Source organism: Panthera uncia (genome assembly GCF_023721935.1).
Source record: "Panthera uncia isolate 11264 chromosome A1 unlocalized genomic scaffold, Puncia_PCG_1.0 HiC_scaffold_17, whole genome shotgun sequence".
Classification (NCBI taxonomy): Eukaryota; Metazoa; Chordata; class Mammalia; order Carnivora; family Felidae; genus Panthera; species Panthera uncia.
The window spans coordinates 112,198,391-112,218,266 of record NW_026057577.1 but is presented as its reverse complement, the minus strand read 5'-3'; the positions used below and the strand labels follow the sequence as shown (position 1 = coordinate 112,218,266).

The 19,876-nt window shown below is 38.5% G+C and overlaps 1 protein-coding gene across 1 annotated transcript; it reads left to right on the top strand.

Annotated features, from left to right (window-relative positions):
- The first annotated feature begins 540 nt into the window (after positions 1-540).
- On the top strand, positions 541-5,222 carry LOC125935166 (serine protease inhibitor Kazal-type 9-like). The gene is made up of 4 exons (XM_049648852.1): positions 541-643; positions 1,401-1,429; positions 3,416-3,543; positions 4,790-5,222. Exons 1-4 carry the CDS (start codon positions 589-591, stop codon positions 4,833-4,835), a joined length of 258 nt encoding a protein of 85 aa, XP_049504809.1. The 5' UTR covers positions 541-588; the 3' UTR covers positions 4,836-5,222.
- The last annotated feature ends 14,654 nt before the right edge of the window (positions 5,223-19,876 follow it).

Below are 19,876 nucleotides of genomic sequence, written 5' to 3'. Positions count from 1 at the left end.
TGGGTGTTGATACCTTTTCTCTGTGCCCAGTCTAGAGTCTCAACTGGCAATATTTCCCATTTGGTGCTGGAGAAGATAGGAGGAAAGAGGGGAAACTGGGAAAGTGTCAAAAGAGGGGAAACACAGAAAGCTGCCATGCTGGTGAGTGTTCCTGGAAAAATAGTGCAACCAAGAATATGTAGTAAACTGGGTGAAATGACTTAACTTCTTTCTGACTTCACTTTCTCGTCTGTAAAACAAAGAAAATTGTAGTAACTGACAGATTTGTTATGACGATCCAATCATATAACAGCTGTGAAAGCACTCCATCTTTCAAGTATGTAAAGAAACAAAGAAATAAGTTTTATTGGGTTCTATGGTCTATTAAAATGAGCAAACATGAGCAACCATCTGATTTCACAATAAAAGAATTCCCATACTAGCATATGTCTCTGACCTCCTCCCGGGATTCTGTTTCTGGAAATAGTTACTTCACAATTGAGGCAGGAACTCTTGTCAATATATAAGGTAGAACCCAAGTGGGCAGAGCAGACGGCAGAAAGTTACTTGTTTTGCCTCCCTCTGACTGCCCTTGGCCACTTCAGCAGCATGAAAGCAACAGCCTTTGCCCTGCTCTTGGCTTTGGCTTTGACATCCATCTTCAGTGAGTACCTCCCTTATTATACCCACCCTTCCCCGATACTAATAGCTCACGTTGTCTTCTGCTCACAGAATTCTGGGGTAAACACAGATACATAGATAATAAGGCAGGTTTTTTGAAATGCATTATTTTGTCTCTACCAATAAATCACTAAATGATACTATCTCTGGGGCTGAGATACTATCTCTGGGGCTAAATGGTTAGCTAAGGCCAAAGTCTCATCCCTATAAATATTTTGTATAACTTCTTTGGTAAGTGTACATCCAGACTTTGCTTTGACTTGATATCACCATTTATGGGGATGCCATTTCTTCATAAAACAGTCTCATCCATTGTTTGGCAACATGAACTATTATTATTTTTCATTGAGTTGAACTTTGCCTCCCTAGAATTTTCAACTGCCACGTATTCCTGCTACATAACAGCAGACATTCCCTAAATATAAAACCACTTCTCTGGTGTTTTTTTTTCCCCAATATTTCCTAAACTCTGATTATGAGGTAGGAAAGAACTTCTCAGTATTATAGTAGTTTCTCTTCATTGTTATAGTAGTTGGCTATGCTCTAATCCCACTCCAAAAAAAGAAAAAAAAAATATGTGCTAAGCTTCAACCTTTGATATTATATTGATACACAGCTCTGAAGAGAGTCATATTTTTGACAGTCTGAGAGCTGAAACATAAATAAAAGATCATTTTTCTACTAAGATGAGGTTCTTCCAAAGTTTAATTTAGTTTCTCTTGTCTTTGTTTTTCTTACGGATGTAGAATGTGCCACACGCCCTCAACAGGTCAGTACATCCATCTTGATATAAAGGTCCTACTTCTATGTAATTTTAAAGCCAGTATCAATAAGGAAACATTTGCTACTATACATTAATTAAATTGCTACATGTTTGAAGAAGTTTTTAAGTATCAAAACTGGTTTTATTTAAAAAACTATTAAGAGACCTTTCTGAACGGGACATAATAGAACAAAGTGGTTAGATACCTAGCATTCGAGTTATAAAGTCCTGAGTTTGTATTCTAGCTCCCTGATTGTGTGGCCATGGGCACTAATACTGGGTTCATAAGCTTATTGTGAGACTTAAAGCCACAACGCTTGAAGAGAGGTGAGCGTAAGCACCTGGCACGTAGTAAAGCTCAATAAGGACAAGTCATGATTGTTGTAATTGTTAAATGGGTCAGACACATCTTTCTTCTTTATCTTAGAGAATGAAGATTTTAATTGAACCTTCCCTTTATGACTCATATTAAGTAATAACTATTGTTGAGAAATTCTAGCTGTGGTGGTAAAAACTTTAAACCAGGAGTCAAGCATTTTGGGTTCTAGACCAAGCTCCGTGACTTTTCAGCTGTGTGATTCTGGGGCCCAGGCAGCTCCTTTCATCTCTTTGAATCTTTTGTTTTACCTATTAAAGAGAATAATAGGATTCTCTATTCTATTCTCATGATTTACTGGTTGCTTGAGAATGAAAAAGATTCATGAAGAGGAAGCCTTGGGAGTCTCCTTGTACATAACACATTGAGTCCTGGTACTGGGGTTTGAGCAGGCAAGAAGTGAAGTCATGCTGAAATATACTCACCAGGGAGCCCTGTAATTCTCATTCTCCACCATACTCCACTAGGCCCTGCGGTCCTTCTGCCATTTTGTCACGCATACTAATCTCTGTATTGCCAGCTCTCAGCTCAGCCCTAAAACTTAGAAGGTGCGTGGTGTAAAGCAACCAAAGGAATGAAATGATTAATTAACGGAACATAGCTGAAGGGGAAGATGAATTTAACTTGAAGTTTGACCATATTTCATGCTATCCAAGTGGAGACAATCAAATCATAAAATCTTACATGTGGAATTCAGAGTCAGAAAAACTGGAAATGTAGAGTCTTCTGAATAGAGCTGGAGTTTGTGTAGGCCAAGGGATAAAGATAATAGCTATTATTTACTCAGCATTTTCCATGTCACAAAGTGCTAAGCATTTTACATGTATCTTCTTGTTTATATATATATTTTTTGCTTTAACCTTACACTGTAGTTATTATTGTCCTCACTTTGCAGGTAAAGAAATCAAAGCTTAAAGAAGTAAAATGATTGTCCCAGGGTCATATCCCAGAGCACATCAGGATTTGAATCCTGATGTGTTTGACTTTTACTGTTCACATTCTTCAGCTTGCTCATAGATGAAAAACCCAGAACATTCTTTCTTGGTGATTGCATCCTTGCTCCTGCAGAGAGCTTTATACGCTGGCTTTGCTCCTGCATATAGAACAGTGGTTCTCAACTACAAGAGTAAAATACATGTGACTGTCTGTGTGCTGGTTAAGTGTATAACAAGTCATTTGTTACAATAATTAATGGTAAAAGTCGCTAATGATGTGCTAGTTCTTAAAACTATAGTAGGTATCCCTATAATACATCTCACTGTTGCATTCAGATAGAATTTTTTAAGCGAAAGAGAGGAATAGCAGGATGTGTAGAACACTAACCCCATGGGAATGGTTACATCTGTGAATTGGCCGTGGATGTTTTTAAATTTTAATTTTTAAATAAATAGTGATTTGGTTACAAGCTGCCATAAAGAAGTTTATCACTCATGATTTTATATCTGATGTAAGAAATCTTCACACTTGATATATCTCAAAGGCGTTTGATGAGGAATAGGAAACAAATGACCATTAGACTAGGAAACAAACGATTGGCGAGCCCTCTAAGCTTGCTTGGGAAATCCTAAATCTTGGGAATAAAGATTCGGTTGAAGGCTTTTAATATGTATTTCCAGGTTGACTGCAGTAAATATGAGAAGTTCCCACGGAGAGAAGAGGGATTTTGTTATGAAACATATGCACCAATTTGTGGATCTGACAGCAAAACTTATGCCAATGATTGCTTCTTTTGTTCTGAAGTTCGGTAAGTACTGAAATGTTTTTCTTTTCTGTATTTAAGGTGTAATTGTGTGTTACGACAAATATATGTCCACTAGAGAAAGTGGTTTGGGGAATAATGAATGTGTGAATATGATGAATATGTAAAATTTGGGGTCGCTAGTGTCACTGGATCTCTACATATTCTGGCAGTAAGAGTAAAGCAAAGAATCCGAGAATCTTTGAGTTGGAAGGAAATTGGAGGGGCGCCTCATTCAACTTCCGCCTACTAATCTATTGCTTGAACTCCCTCTGCAAATAATTCACGTCATCTCAGAGTCTATGCTTGATTATTTCCAGGGACAAGGAACATCCCTCCTGTTAGGCATGCCAGTCCAGTCATATGTTAGAATGAACCAGATTTACTTGTTCAGCTTTAACCATTAAGTTTAGATATGTTAGAGCCCCCTAATTATTGGCACAAAAGGCGACAATAACTAAAAATCCTGAAGAAATTGTTCTGTTTCAGAGAGTGACTTCTCAACAAAATATATTTTGGAGCTATAATAAAAATTGAATTTGAAAATCAGGTAGCCAAAATTAGCTTAAAGGTAACAAAGTAATCATCTGAAAGATGTGTTAGTGTCAGATCAAAAAATATAAGGGGTACCTGGGTGGCTCAGTCAGTTAAGTGCCGACAGCTCAGAGCCTGGAGCCTGCTTTCGATCCTATGTGTCCACTTTCTGCCCCTTACCCCACTCACGCTCTGTCTCTGTCTCTCAAAAATAAAATAAACATTAAAAAAATTTTTAATATAAGATGGTGTATGATATACTAGAATGTATAGAAACATATACATCCTTTTAAGTATTTTCAAAACATACATGAGTGAAAACAAACACCTAATATATGTGGCATACTGTCCTGGTTTTTTTCTTATCAGAAAAAATAGTTTTATGAAAAGTTACATTTGATGGAAAGTGCAAAATGTGACTTTAAGACAAAATCATTTATGGAAAAAAGGTTTCTAAGCGAGTCTCCTTTTACTAGAAATTCATTAAATGTGTTTTCAGGGATATAAACTGATTGTGACATATTTTGAGCATCATCCTCACATAACCAGCACCAGTTGCTCAAGTATTTCTAAATTGCAGTCACCCACCCCCTTTTAAAAACACCAATAAGTGGAGAGACTTGGGTACATTACTGGGGGGTTCATTAGCGAAGTTTGGATGCTAATAAAACGTCTACGGCCTCAGCAATTTTTATCTGTTGCTATTTTCTCTCCACAGGAAAACTAACAACAAACTGAAATTTGTACATTTTGGAAAGTGTTGAATCTATCTTCTGATTCCAAGGCACATGAAACATATTTCTTCTCCCATATAACCTATGCCATACTGCCTAATCTTGTCACCAGTGTGTCTTGATTTCTTTGCGAAATAAAGTAGACATATGGGAAATAAATGTAGGTCTGACATTTTTTGTTCAGGAGTTGAATCTTCCAGATTTGTTTTACTTTTGATGATGTCTCATAGACCATCTTAGGGCCACATCTTGGGAGAAAAGGGTTGATTAAGAACAGTAGTGGGGCTTCTGGGTGGCTCAGTCGATTAAGTGTCCAATTTCGACTTCTGCTCGGGTCATGATCTCATGGTTTGTGAGTTCGAGCCCTACATAAGGCTCTCTGCTGACTGCACAGAGCCTGCTTTGGATCCTCTGTACCCCTACATCCAACCCTCCCCCTCTCACGCTCTCTCTCTCAAAAATAAATAAATATTAAAAAAAAAAAAAAAAGAACAGTAGTGGGAATCAGAAAAGCAAAGAAACTGAAGCAGATGCTTCTTCTTGCCCAAGCTAGAAAAACACCCAGTGGATAACTTAGTTCTTGTGTATTCCTAAAACATGAACAGAAAAAGAGGGGGAGCCTTCAAGCACAAGAATCAGGAAATACTGTTTTGCTAGATATTTCTTGTTTAAGACATTGAAAGCTGCCCTGGATTGAGACTGCTGTGTAACTATTTCCTACCAGAAGACATGTCTGTAAAATGTGGCTGGTCAAACATGGCCGGTAAAGTTTTGCAAATTCCCATGAATTAGTTGATGTCTTCCATGGGTTTTCTCCCCGCTAAAGTGTGATCTCAGGTCTAGGACCCCAAGCTGACCTTACCCCACTATTACATTCTAAGTTCCAAAAATATTATTATATGTTCCAAAGATCATACTATCAGTTCCAAAGAACAGAGAGTATGCCTGTGCACATCTTGTAATCCATCTGTGCATCTATGCAATTAACACATATCTGTTAATGCCTACTTTGTGACAATTTCTATGAATTATATGGGAACCAAAGGCAAAAGAAAAAAAAATTTCCTTACTGCCTATGTCCATTGACAAGTCCTTGTAACAGGCAAAGTGACATTCCTCTAGGAGCTCAACTGCCTCAATGATGACACTTTGCTAAGGGCAAAAGGGAATCTTAGCTTAACATTATCCCGACCCCCCAGGATCCTACTTTAACATTGAAAAATTCCTTTGGAAACTTCCTTTATCTTTACCCCCCAAGATATATGTTGGCAATCATACTCCAAGCTTATGGCCACCTGATATACATATTAAGGGTCTCATGACTGAGTTTTTACTGAACAGTAACAAATGACCTTTTCCTAACTGCAGCTAGTCCCTCAAGGTCCTAGAACCTTTGTTTCCAAAATTCCTTAGAGACTTACACTATCCCTAACTTCCTCTAACCTGAAGGTATATAATCAGTCACTCTTCACAACCCCAGTGTAGCTCTTTCTGCCCATGGGTCCTTTAATAAAACTACCTTTTTGCACTGACGATGTCTTCAAGAATTCTTTCTTGGCTGTTTACTCCAAACTCCCAACACTTCAAACCACATCACTACGTATTCTCTAAAAAGCTTCTCCTATGTATTCATTCATTCATGTAATCCTCCCAGATTATCATACATCATATTGGATTCTCATTAATTTGCAAGCATCTCTTTTGCTACATTGTGAGCTCATAGCTGACATGCTGCGGGTGTTCGGTTAATGCTTAATAAACGAGCTGAATTAAATGAAAATGAATTGAATTTGACTTCTATCAACAAGTAAGCAAGGAAACCATGGTGTCTTACCCCAGAGAAGCCTGAAGTCGGGTGTCACTCCCTGATCCAACTCTGGCACTAGAATGTGTATGGCAACCGTTTGGATTCTTCACTAACCCAAACTCTGAATGCTTTTCCAAGTTCCCATGAAAAGGATCCAGACACACAAATAATAGAGAGCAATGATTGCTTTTTCAGAGGTTGTGGGGGAGTGACTTACACGGCAGGTACCTTGCTTACCTACGGCTGGAAACTCCCCACCACTTTCCTTTCCTCTACAGTCATCTCCTGCAACACTATTGTAAGTGCTTGTCGTTTGTAGCATGAAAAGAAAATTGCTGTAAAATTTTAAAGATGCACAAATAAAATAAAATAAAATAAAATAAAATAAAATAAAATAAGAAATAGAATAAAATAAAATAAAAAATAAAAAGAAAAGAAAAGAAAAGAAAAGAAAAACAAATATGTGGCCAAAACCTGTTCTAGAACTGAGGCCTACTCACATTCTAAGAAATCTCACCCTGTTTCATTTTAAATTCTTCTCCATACTTCAGCAATGTAGGCATTACTATAGCCAATATACCCAGTCCTTCTGGGGCAGGTCACTCCTGTCTCTCTGAGAGAACAAAGGTAAGCTGAGGCATTGACTTTGCAATTTTAATTAATAATAATAGTACAGATCAAGGAAGTGGAAGCCAGACCAATAAAAACGTTCCTTTAACAAAACACATCCACATGGACACATGCTGAAAACTTTTCAGAATTTCTTAAGAAAAGGAACTCTGAGTCAATATAAAGTTAAGCTTTTTGTGAATACCTGTTTCAACACTGGAAGAGAACTACCGAAGTTGTGAAAGATGCCTCTAGAGAGCTCAGGAAACTATCCGATCCTTCCAGTTGCCAGACTCCCAGGCGCTGATTTCCTGGGATGTGAGCCATTTAATGCTTAAAAATAGGCTCTGTGGCCCAGCCCAGCCCTGGGTGACTGACTCATCAAAGAATAAGACTGGCTTCTGGATTTCATTCTTCTTGTACCTCATTGTTCCTGAATCTCGTTCCACAAGCCCAAGATCCCTGTTCTGACCAAGGCAGCTTCTCCAGCCTGAGGCCCCCGCCCTGTCACCTGCCCAGTAGCCCAACCCTCTGGCCTTGCCCTAGTGGGGTATGCTCTTTGCTGCTCTCCTCCTCTCAACCCTACCTGTTCCAGAAATGGAGCCCAGTGGCAGACACCCAACAATATTGGTGGACGTCTGTTGTGTCGGTCATATCGCTGGTTGCCCTCGGTTTGGGCTGTCTGGGCTTCAGTTCTTCCATGTTTATCTATGAGGTCCATGGATTGCCTGAACCACCATCTGTTTGCTGCCACGCTCTTGAGACAGGAACATGTCCTCTGTGTCAGCTGAAATTGTTTGTGCAGCCTTCGTAATATAATGGCTAAGATAGCGATCATTTGGCAATATGTATATTATCAAATCTTTATGTTGTGTATCTGAAATTAATGTCATATGTCAATTATATCTCAAATTCTTTAAATTCCAAAAACTGAAGGCAAAAAAACCCTAAAGAAATTTTAAAACGAGAGCGATGTGGGGCTTTGGGGATAGAGAGTCCTGGGATTAAACCTAGTTTTGCAGCTTCTGAGTAAACTTGAGTTACGGGTTGAGCCTGAGTTTTGGTTCTGACGTTTCAAAATGGGGGCAGCAACAGTTCCTAATGGAATGGACTGAGTCTACGTATACATCCGGTACACAACGCTGTGCCTGGCACATAGTTAGCAAACAGTAAATGAATGATTGGAAAAACAATAACAACAAAAGTCTGTGGTCATTCTAACTTTGTTCCCTAAGCACAATGGGTAGTTCTATTTTAGGTTCTAGCTTCTCATTGTCTTCTCCCCAATTCCACCCTAGCACTAGCCCACCCCTGCCTGACCCCTGTCTGACCCGGTCCTGAGAGAGCGTTATAAATCTCCTGTTAGAGCAGACCATCACTTTTACAGCCACAGAAGGCAGCAGAGTGGCTTGATCACAATGCAACGAAAATATATTCCCATCAGGGACCTTGGAAAGAGTTTTTTGAAGGTATGCTCATTTTAGGATTAAAAAAAAAGAAAGAAAGAAGAAAAGAAAAGAAAAGAAAAGAAAGGAGGGAAAAAAAGAAAAAAATATATGTCTTCTGGTTTGGAGCCCCCTGAGAGCAAAGAATTGGGTCCTGGTGATCCTTGTGTCTAAAATGGATATCTGGGTTTTTTCAATTTTTTTTATTTTATTTTAATTCCAGTAGAGTTAGCATACAGTGTTATATTAGTTTCAGGTGTACAATATAGTGATTCAACAATACTACACATCATTCCGTGGTCATCGTGATAAGGGCCCTTTTAATCCCCTTCACCTATTTCACCCAAAACCCCACCCACCTCCCTTCTGGCAACCGCCAGTTTGTTCTCTATTGTTAAGAGTCTGGTTCTTGGTTTCTCTCCCTTTCTCTCTCTCTTTACCTTTGCTTGTTTGTTCTGTTTCTTAAATTCCACATATGAGCGAAATCACACGGTATTTGTCTTTCTCTCACTGACTCATTTCACCTAGCATTATACTCCTTACCTCCATCCATGTCGTTGCAAATGGCAAGATTCCATTCTTTCAAAAGAACAATATTGATATCTGTTTCTTTGTTTCTCCATTGCTTGACATATAGTGGGCGGCCTGATATGTATATGTAACTTTTAAACTGTGAGAGAAAAAAATAAAAACAAACAGGTTGAATATATTCAAGACCATGTATTCAACATCCTAATGGCACTAAGAGTCCCACACTAAATTCTGGATTGCCTGAAAATAACAGAAGAAAACAGTGTTATGTAGCAAAGGGCAGAGAATGGAAGAACAAATGTAATTCCTCCACGGCTGAAGAAATGTGCCTAGTCTGTGGTTGCATGAGGGTCTTTGCAGGAGGAGAGGAAAAAGGGGGTGCAGTAGGTGGGACCAGGCAGCCTAAGCTGCAGCAAAAAAATGGGAGTTAGGGAAGAGGCACATAAAAGGTTTCAAAGACAGAGCTTGTGCTATTTCTTAAACTATCTGATAGACATATGAGCATTTGTGTTGCTATTATTATTTAACTTGTACATGTGTATTATATATACTCTTTTGTATGTATGATATACAAAATAGAGAAAAAATAAGAAGGTGGATAAGGAGAGAAGTAGTAGTTGTTCTCAGGTATAAACTGGCCATGAATTTGAGATTTGCTAAGTGAAAAGCATTAATGCAATAAGTTTGCCTCTAGGGCATTCTCTTCCTTCTCCAATATCTATAGGTCACTTTGACACATTTTCCTCAAGGATGGAGACTTACTCTTCTCCTAAAATAGTCCTAAACTGACCAGGAAACTAGCCCATATACAGGCCCAAATCATAGAGAAAGGGATGCCGGCTGGAGGGCATTTACTCAATTGTCCTGAGCATTTCCACTTTGTCATTGAAAGTTCCCATGAAGAACAAAGCACAGAATCAAGGGCATCTTGTGACAGAAACCATTGGTTAAAAGTGTCACATATTGAATGAGTGATTCAGAGATTTCTGGACATCACAGGCCAATTACATTGCTTTTTAATAATTATTTATTGCAAAATAAAATAAGAATCACCATAGAAATCCAAAACAAAAACTGTCACCCACAATTTTCAGGAAACTTCTCGTTAGTTTATCCATTACCCATACACATTGATGCAGTTTCACATGTTGGCAATAATGTCATAAATATAATCTTGTGTTCCATTTTGCTCCATTATGCCATAAGAATATGTATTTTTTTCTTTTTTTCTTTCCTCCGTAATCTCTTGAAGTAACCAGCATACACAGCAACCTTTTTAAAAAAAATTTTTTTTAATGTTTATTTATTTTTGACACAGAGAGAGAGAGAGACAGAGACAGAGCATGAGCGGGAGAGGGGCAGAGAGAGAGGGAGACACAGAATCAGAAGCAGGCTCCAGGCTCTGAGCTGTCAGCACAGAGCCCAATGTGGGGCTCGAACCCACAGACCGCAAGATCATGACCTGAGCCGAAGTCGGATGCTCAACTGACTGAGCCACCCAGGTGCCCCTACACAGCAACCTTTAAACAGAAAGTCACTGTTGGAAGACTAACAGCATTGCCAATTTTGTTATATAAAAACTTTAATAAAAATCATAATCTACTTTCATAATTACTTCAGAACACGAAGCTGTTGTTGTAACCATGTATGGTTTTTATTACTAAATAATTCTTATTTTTTCTTAAAAGTCTCATCTGAAGTAGGTAGTAGCATTTAAATGGTCTTTAAATGTTATTCTAAGGAACTCTGGGAAGTTCTCCGGGTTGCCTGAACAGCACGAAAGCAGGCACAACAAGTGAGAACCCTCTACTCCCTCTTCAATTCAGAGACATTTCTCTTTTATTTCTTATTTGGGGCTACAGCAAGATTTTCTGGCTCCTTCACCAGATACCTGTTTGAACTTGGGCAAGTTTTGAATTTCTCTGGCTTATCTTCCCTTCCTCATTAGTTACATTAGGATTCTGCTTACCCACTTCAAATTTTTGTAGGGATTCAATGAATTCATGGATAATATATGCTTTCAATGTTCACGGTATGGTACATAATCATAACACATAATGAACTCAGTAAGAATTATTATTATAGTTAAAAAATATAAGACAGTTATGGCTATAATCCTTACGCTCAATAGAGGAATTGCCTCTGCAGGATACCTAATGGGTATTCATGCTTCTTGGACCTATTGAGTGAGAAGGCCATCACTAATGCGGAACTTTATTAAAACCTCTTATTTTTATCAAGCTCAGATTTACTCCCATCCTATTTACCCCCTCATTTGTCCTAAATATATCCCTAGGAGCCACAGAGAAAAAGTGTAATTAAGAACCCTTTCAGTATTTTTAAGATAGTTCTTTATACCTTCTGAGTTTACTAATAAAACCTTGGACCATGCCCTATACTAACTGTTTTACATCATGATCCGGTTTTATTCACAAAACAACCCTAGTAATAAATTTATGTGAATATAAATGAGGTGTTTATAGTATTTACCATGGTAAATCTAGCACCTAATTTATTTCTAGAGTATTACAGGGAAAAAAAAGTAATAAGTTAATGAATGAATCCGCTTTTTTCCCACTTAAGAAAAATAAAGTTTAATGAAGACAGATATGTGGTCCAACACTAGTAGGAAATGGCAGAGTTATGATTGATAAGAGCTCTGTTTGACCCTAGAGTTCAAATCCCTGGGCAATATCATAATCCCTGTCCCCAGACCAGTCCATCTGGAATAGATTCTGGCTGTTTTTATTCATTTACAGGAAGATAAATGTCAGTTCTCTGCTGCACCTCTTTCCGGGCCAAGGGTACTATGTCCATTGGTGTTGTAGAGAATGCCTGCTAGCTCATGAACTCCAAAGGCAAGAGGAGCTGCCAGTGATCTTGTTACCATAGAATGGTTCTTTGAAGTTGTCATTTCGCATAGTCGAGAGTCCTTGAAGCAGTTAGCAAACAGCATAAATAAAGAATGGTTGGTTGAAAACTCGTAGTTTACTTCCTAATATTTGGCATAATAAGAAGTGCAAATGCTGCCCTTCCCTTGGACAATGGTGTGAAGTTGATGGCATCACTAGCTAAGTAGGCCCCTGATACTGACTGCAATGGAGGTCTCTAGTTCTTGATCCAGATAGCTCTACTTGGCCTCTAAACTATGTTTGGAGACAAAGCAATCGTGGCTAAAGCATCAGAGACAGCCCAGCTTCTGCACAAATGGATTCTTAAGATATCCTCATGGATCCTCATTTTCAGTGTGAGGATGCTGGGGATCTTCTCCTTAGGAAACTTGAATAAGAAGCTTCCAACAGAGAACAGGTATATTCCCAATAGACATTCAGCTAACTCTCCCATTAGCTCTCCTTGTACCATAAAATTTGGGGCTCCCAAGAAAGCCATACATCACTGCAGAGTGCGGGTTTTTGCATAAGCCTTGCCAACCAAGATCAGTGAATGGATTCTTCTGCTCAGTCTGGAACCAGATCTGGCAAGCTTTCAGTTGATGAGAACCCTGGGTAAAGGGCTAAGACAGTTGGTGCTGATAGCCATACTGATCACTGCATCAGACTCACATGAAAATGCATTTTTTGCAAAAATGAGTCCTGATCCCAGGAACCTTTCTTTAAGACTTATTTTAAACATTTACTAGTTCTGAGATCTTGGACAAGTTACTACCTTTGCTAAGACCTACTACCCTCCTCTATGAAATAAAGAAGATGGAAATATCCATCTCAGACATATATGTGAATCAAATAATACATGTGAAAGCACTAGGAATTGTTGATGAACCACCCACATGTAAATTAGCATTAACTTAGGTTTTATTAGTAATCCTTTCACAAGGAAACTTTTCGCATGATTCATTGAATGTTTTAAGCCTGTTCTAGGGCACTGTTCTGGGAAGTAACATTTAACAGAGATGACACATCTAACGATATGATGCAAGTCTCAAATGGGCTAAGCTGGTAATAGCAGGTCACTTCTCGACTCCCACCTTACTGCTTTCAGCAGCATGAGAACAATAGCCCTTTATGAACCTGGAAACTGTGCCCCAGGAAATTCTGAGAATTTTTCATCTTAAACAAGTCTGTTTTTGTTTTAATGCATTTTTTACTCTTCATCGAGAAATCATTGATTCACATAATCTCAGAATTGGAGTGGCCATAAAGCTCACCTAACACAACTATAAGAAAGCTTCCTGTGAGATCTCTGACAAGTGATCACCATGTACCTTCTGCTTTGATGCAAAACCGCTCTTGTCAAAAAAGAGTCAATTCTCGACCTATTTGAGTCAATAGAATATTCTTACTTTGCTGGGTAGAAATCAGCACTGACTCAGCTTGTCATTTATGACTGACATAAGATTTAAAGAACGTAAAAATATATCATTTATTTGCCCATTCCATATATATGGAGTGCTGAATATGGCCTGGTGACATTTAATAAATAAATTCTCATTATTATGATCCCCTTCCTAGTCTCAGGTCCTTTTTATTGTACTCTATTCTTACTCCAGAAGAGCAGGTAGAGCATCACCTTTCTTGTTGAGTGAGTCTAAACTGATCATTAGTTCAACTCAAAGCACTGATGGGAACCCCATGTCAGCTGGCACAGATGAAGAACCAAAGCAAAAATCAGATTTCTCCCTGACCAAAACTGGTTTTGATCAAAGAAAATGGTCATTTCACAACATGGGATGTAGAATTACTACTTTTATGTAATTTCAAAATTGGGATGAATTTTTATGACAAAATTAAAAGCTCTACTATACATCTTTTAATGTGTTAAAGATATGATTTAGAATCACCTATCTAGAGTCACCAGGGATAAATCTGATATGCCACACCGTTTTTGTTTTTTTTTTTATGTACCTGAGTATTTACCAAATTAAGTGTCTAAGATTTAAAGAATTTTAGATTCAAACCAGTATTAAATGGAGTAAATGGAGCATCATGTCCAAGTGCACTGGCTTCACAGTCGGAGAGAATTCTGTTAGTTCCCACCTTTGTTGCTATGTGACTAAGACATATCACTTCAATTTTTTGGACCTGTTTACTCATTTATACGATGAGGACAATTATTATACCTACCTCATTGAATGACTATGTTCTTAAGGGCCATAGTTTTTGCAAAGGGCTACACACAGGCCTTTATACATAGTAAGAATTCCAGGGCGTTTAGCTAGTAGTATTATAAAATGTCATATGTCTTCACTTATTCATCAGGGAATGAAGAATATGATCTAACCTTTTCATTTTGATTCAGTGTGAAAATTATTAATAGTCTTTAGAGAATTCTCATACATGGTAATAAAAATTTTCAGCTAATGGGCAGGCAATGCAAATGACACTCTAAATTCTCTTTGAGGATGTGCCTTGTAAGAAAAAGAGAAGAATAAATTAGCATAGAAGTGAAGAATGCGTACTTTGAAGTCACAGACTAGGGTTCTAGTAATATGCTCATCAATTACTAGCTATGAGTTTGGAAAACGTACTTAACGTTTCTCTGTTTGGGTTTCCTTTTTTTTTTTTCCCACGTTTTTTTTATTTATTTATTTATTTTTGGGACAGAGAGAGACAGAGCATGAACGGGGGAGGGGCAGAGAGAGAGGGAGACACAGAATCGGAAACAGGCTCCAGGCTCTGAGCCATCAGCCCAGAGCCTGACGCGGGGCTCGAACTCACAGACCGCGAGATCGTGACCTGGCTGAAGTCGGACGCTTAACCGACTGCGCCACCCAGGCGCCCCTTGGGTTTCCTTTTTTTAAAGGAAATGTTAATAGCATGTTCCTGAAAAGATTGCAAGAGTTAAAAGGTAAACCACATTAAGGGATCTCAGAGGATTTCTGGCAATTAGTCAGGAGTTCCAAAAATCTCAACTATGGCTATTTTGCCTTCCTAGGATGTATGTAGGCTGACATGACACAAAAGGGATGACAGAAGAGTGTGAGAGGAATAGGTGAACCTGTCTTGTGAAACAAATAGGATTTTCTGAGCAAATAGTGAGAGACAGTGGAGTACATGACATAGGCATCAAAACACATTACCCTTGGACTGAGAGCCAAAAGACGGATTAAGGACTGACTGTACTATGACCTTTGGGCCACTCACTTCAGCTTTATGAGTCAGAAGTCCTCACCAACTTGCACAAATGGGAATAGAAGTAACCACACTTCACTGAGTTGAAGGGAGGGTCCTGTTAGGACATATGTGATAGGAAACGCAGTGTGGTGAGATGGGCACTGGCACTCACGTCAAAGAGTGCTGGCCTCAAATCCACTTCAGCTTCTGATCATAAACCAGCCACTTGTTATCTCAGAATGACTACCATATTTTTTAAATGGTAGTAATAGCCAGGCCCAGGTATAATACTTGGGGGCTCAGGGCAAGAATTAAGATGGAAGTCCATGTACTATATGTCTACAATTTACTTAGCTCAGATATTTAAAATTTACAGCTAACATACATTTAAATAAAATTCTATCCTCCTCCCTTGGCAAATATAATTTCACTGCAATGTGAAAGTCTAGGCTGAAATTTAAAATTCTCAGCTCCTCGCTGGAATGTAGCGGCATGAGAGAAGGGCATTGGTCCCTCTCTTGGCCTATAATAGGTCTCCTCTTCTCCCACCTCAGTTTTGAAGAGGCTTCTGCACATGGCCCTGCACACCAAAGCCTGCATGTTCAATCTTTACCTGAACTCTGGCAGTTACCCCTAGGTCACATCTTGGGGTGAAGGCTGTGCATACTAGGGAGGATGGACCTAAAGAAGAAATTTACATGGGCCCTATAAGCAGGATCAAGTCTGTTTGTAAAGAAAGTTTAGGAGTTCAGGGATCCAAGGTATAGTCTAGAAGGGGATTACAAGCGTTTGCAGGGCAGATGTCTTTGACCTACAAGCTCTTAGCCTTGTGAGGAGAGGCATGGCTGGAGAAGATCCAGAGGGAAGCCCCCTAAAACTTGGAGGTCCAGGGCAAAGGAGCCCTTCTTGCATATATTGAAAGATGGAACCAGTAATACTTACTTCTCAAAGTGACTACAATCAGCTATTACCTCATACCTATCAGAATGGCTAAAATCAACAACACAAGAAACAGCAGATACTGGCGAGGATGTGGAGAAAGGGGAAACCTCTTGCACTGTTGGTAGGAGTGAACTAACCTACGATCCAGCAATTGCACTCCTAGGTATTTAGCCCAAAGATTACAAAAATACTAATTCAAAGAGATACATACACCCTGATGTTTATAGAAGCATTATCTATAATAGCTAAATTATGGAAACAGCCCAAGTGTCCATTGACTGATGAGTGGATAAAAAAGATGTGGGTGTGTATATAAATCATTATATATATATATATATATATATATATATATATATATATATAATTTGTCCATTAAAAAGAATGAAATATGTCTTTTGCAATGACATAGTTGGAGCTAGAGAGTATTATGCTAAGTGAAATAAGTCAGAGAAAGACAAATACCATATGATTTCACTCATATGTGGAATTTAAGAAACAAAACAAACAAGTAAAGGGAAGAAGAAGAGAGAGAGGCAAACCAAGAAACAGACTGTTAACTGTAGAGAACAAATTTATGGTAGCCAGAGGGAAGGTAGGTGGGGGGTGGGTTAAATAGGTGACAGGGATTAAAGAGGGCACTTGTGATGAGCACAGGGTGTTGTATGTAAGTGGGTTGAATAACTATATTGCACACCTGATACTATGCTATATTGCAACTAATACTACGCTATATGTTAGCTAACTGGAATTTAAATAAAAACTTTAAGGATTAACAGAGAGCACATGGAAGGGAAGGGAAGTACCCAGAACATGTAACGATGTTAACAATTTTAAATTATATGTTATTGTGGCTGCTGTTATTATTATTATTGTTACCATCATCAACATCATCATCTTTATTATTAGAATATGCTTGGAAAACCACCGGGAGCTATAGGAACACGGGCAGTATTTTGGTAATCCTGACTCCTCTTGCCCCTATAAAACACTGAAAGTCCTTGTCATCAATTATTATATCAAGAACATAACATTTGTCACGCCGTGAGTTTAAATAAGCTCTTCTGGGCTTAAATATTTTAAAATCCATACTAGCAGCCTAAGCAGCCTAAACTTTCTTTTCCTAAATGAAGCCTTCTCACAGCTCAGCAAATATTTCTAGCATGCTTTTACCATCTCGAATCGCTGAGACAATTTAGTAATCAAGATGAATTCTCTTGATTGAATACAATGCAAGTATAGGAGGCCTGGCTAGCCCTACTAGACCATCTGTCTTCCTTCCATCCCACTGTCCTTGGTCACTTCAGCCCCACGAGCACAGCACTTGCCTCTTCTTTTCCTTTGTCCTTGCCTTTACACCGGATATCCGTTTCTCCCACGTTCTCTCCCTTGCCCCAGGCAACCGCAGTCCCATGACTATCTTCTGCCCAGAGGATTCTGAGATGGTCACCTAACAGATGGGTGGATATATTTTTCTCCTGAAAGACACTGGGACAACACATTTTTAGGGCTATTGGGAAATCACAGAGTCACAGAATCTCAGCTCCTGAAAAAGACAAGTCTTATCGTTCAACTTTCTGTTCAGAGAGGAATGTTATTCCATATCCCTGAGAGATTGTCATTCAACTCTTGCTTCTGACTGGATGGCCCTGAAGATGAGAAAGTCAGACGATTAAAAGGCAGCCTTTCCCACTGACACCTTGAATGTTCAGAAAATTGTTTGCTCACAATCTCTCAGCCAGCACTTGTTGAGGCATCAGGTGCTGGGCACTGGGTTAGGGGCCCAGGATGCAATGATAAGTAAGATCATTCTTGTCCTCAATGAACCCTTTATGTGAGCCAAAATGCTAAATAATACAGTGGTTAGGTTGGTGAGCTCTGAAGTCAGTTTTCCCAGATTTAAATTCCGCCGATAATACTAACAAAATTTCAGCTAAAAGATGTTGAGACTCTAAGGTAAGTTCTGAGGTTCTAATGTAAAACATGATGACTATAGTTGAAAACAGTGTATTGTATAATTGAAATTTGCTAAGAGAGTAGAACTTAAATGTTCTCTCTCTCACACACACACACCAAAGATAAATATATGATGGATGTGTTAATTAACTAGATGGGGAAAATCCTTTCACAATGTACAGGTACATCAAACCATCACAATGTACACTTTAAATATCTTACAATTTTATTTTGTTTATTATTATTATTTTTTTATTCTGGAGAGAGAGACAGAGAGAGCAAGTGGGGGAGAGAGGTAGAGGAAGAGACAGAATCCCAAGCAGGCTCCATGCTCCATGAGGAGCCTGACATGGGGCTTGATCCCAAGACCCTGGGTTCATGACCTGAGCCAAAATCAAGAGTTGAATGCTCAACTGACTGAATCACCCAGGTGTCCCTCAATATCTTACAATTTTAAAATAAAATCTTTTTTAAAAGTCCTGGCAAATATTTTACAATTTTGTTTTCTAGTTAATTAGTTTATAAATAATTGTATTTGTATAATACAATTGTGGTTAAACTGAGCAGGATTCTTGCAGAAACTAAGTTTGACAAGGAACTGCACACATGGCCTTGGGAGAAAGTTAAGGAGTCTTAATAAAGTTTAGTCAAGCAAAGAATCTTTGTCACAATGTAGAAAGAATTATCTGTTCTAAAATAGTCCATCTTTATTATTCAAAGCACAAGTGCTTAAGAGAACTTGGTGTCCCTGGGAAATCAGAGAACTTATCATACTTTTAGAATAACACGCCCTTCCTTAAGAGGTAAGCCTCATGTCTTTATTTTAGTAACAGTATGAACTAAGCCCCATTTCACCTGGTCATAACACAATGTTCAATATGGAATTCTTGATTTTTCATGATCTCTGGGTCCCTACCTTGTTATGCAATCCAAGTATTATAATTGAAATCACATGATAGACTTGAGTCTCCATGTATAATCCCGATTATTTCGTTAACATGCTTTGTGTTAAATATGATAGTAGGTGCCATGACCAGGGATGTAGGAATGGATATGGCAATAAAAAAGGATAACCACAACAGATGAACACAGGGAAAGGGAAGGAAAAATAAAAACAGAGGGAGGCAAACCATAAGAGACTCTTAAATACAGAGAACAAATTGAGGGTTGCTAAAGGGGAGGTGTGGGGGGATTGGCTAAATGGGTGATGGGATGAAGGATACTTATTAGGAGGAGCACTGGGTGTTATCTGTAAGTAATGAATCACTGGGTTCTACTCCCGAAACCAATACTACACAGTATGTTAACTAACTTGAATTTAAATAAATAAATTTTCAAAAAAGGATAAAGAGATTGTTCTACTAAGACAGAAAAATTGCCATTATTGTTCTATTCTAATCCATCAGTTCTCAACTGAAGAGGTGAATCAGACTCTGTCATGCAATTTAAGTGTGTGTGTGTGCGTGTGTGTGTGTGATACGTCTGAGTCACACTCTGGATCCACTGAATCAGAATTTTTGGGAGGAAGGGGAGACAGACGTACATTTCAAAAAAAATTTTTCCCAGAATTACTCACTCTAAGTTCATCTTTTTCACATTTGTTTCTTCTTGCTAGTTAATAAGTATAACACACTTCTATGGAACTGAATAATAATTTATCAATCAAACAAATCAGTGGTAAATCATGCTGTCATGCCATAGCTGTACAGCCTC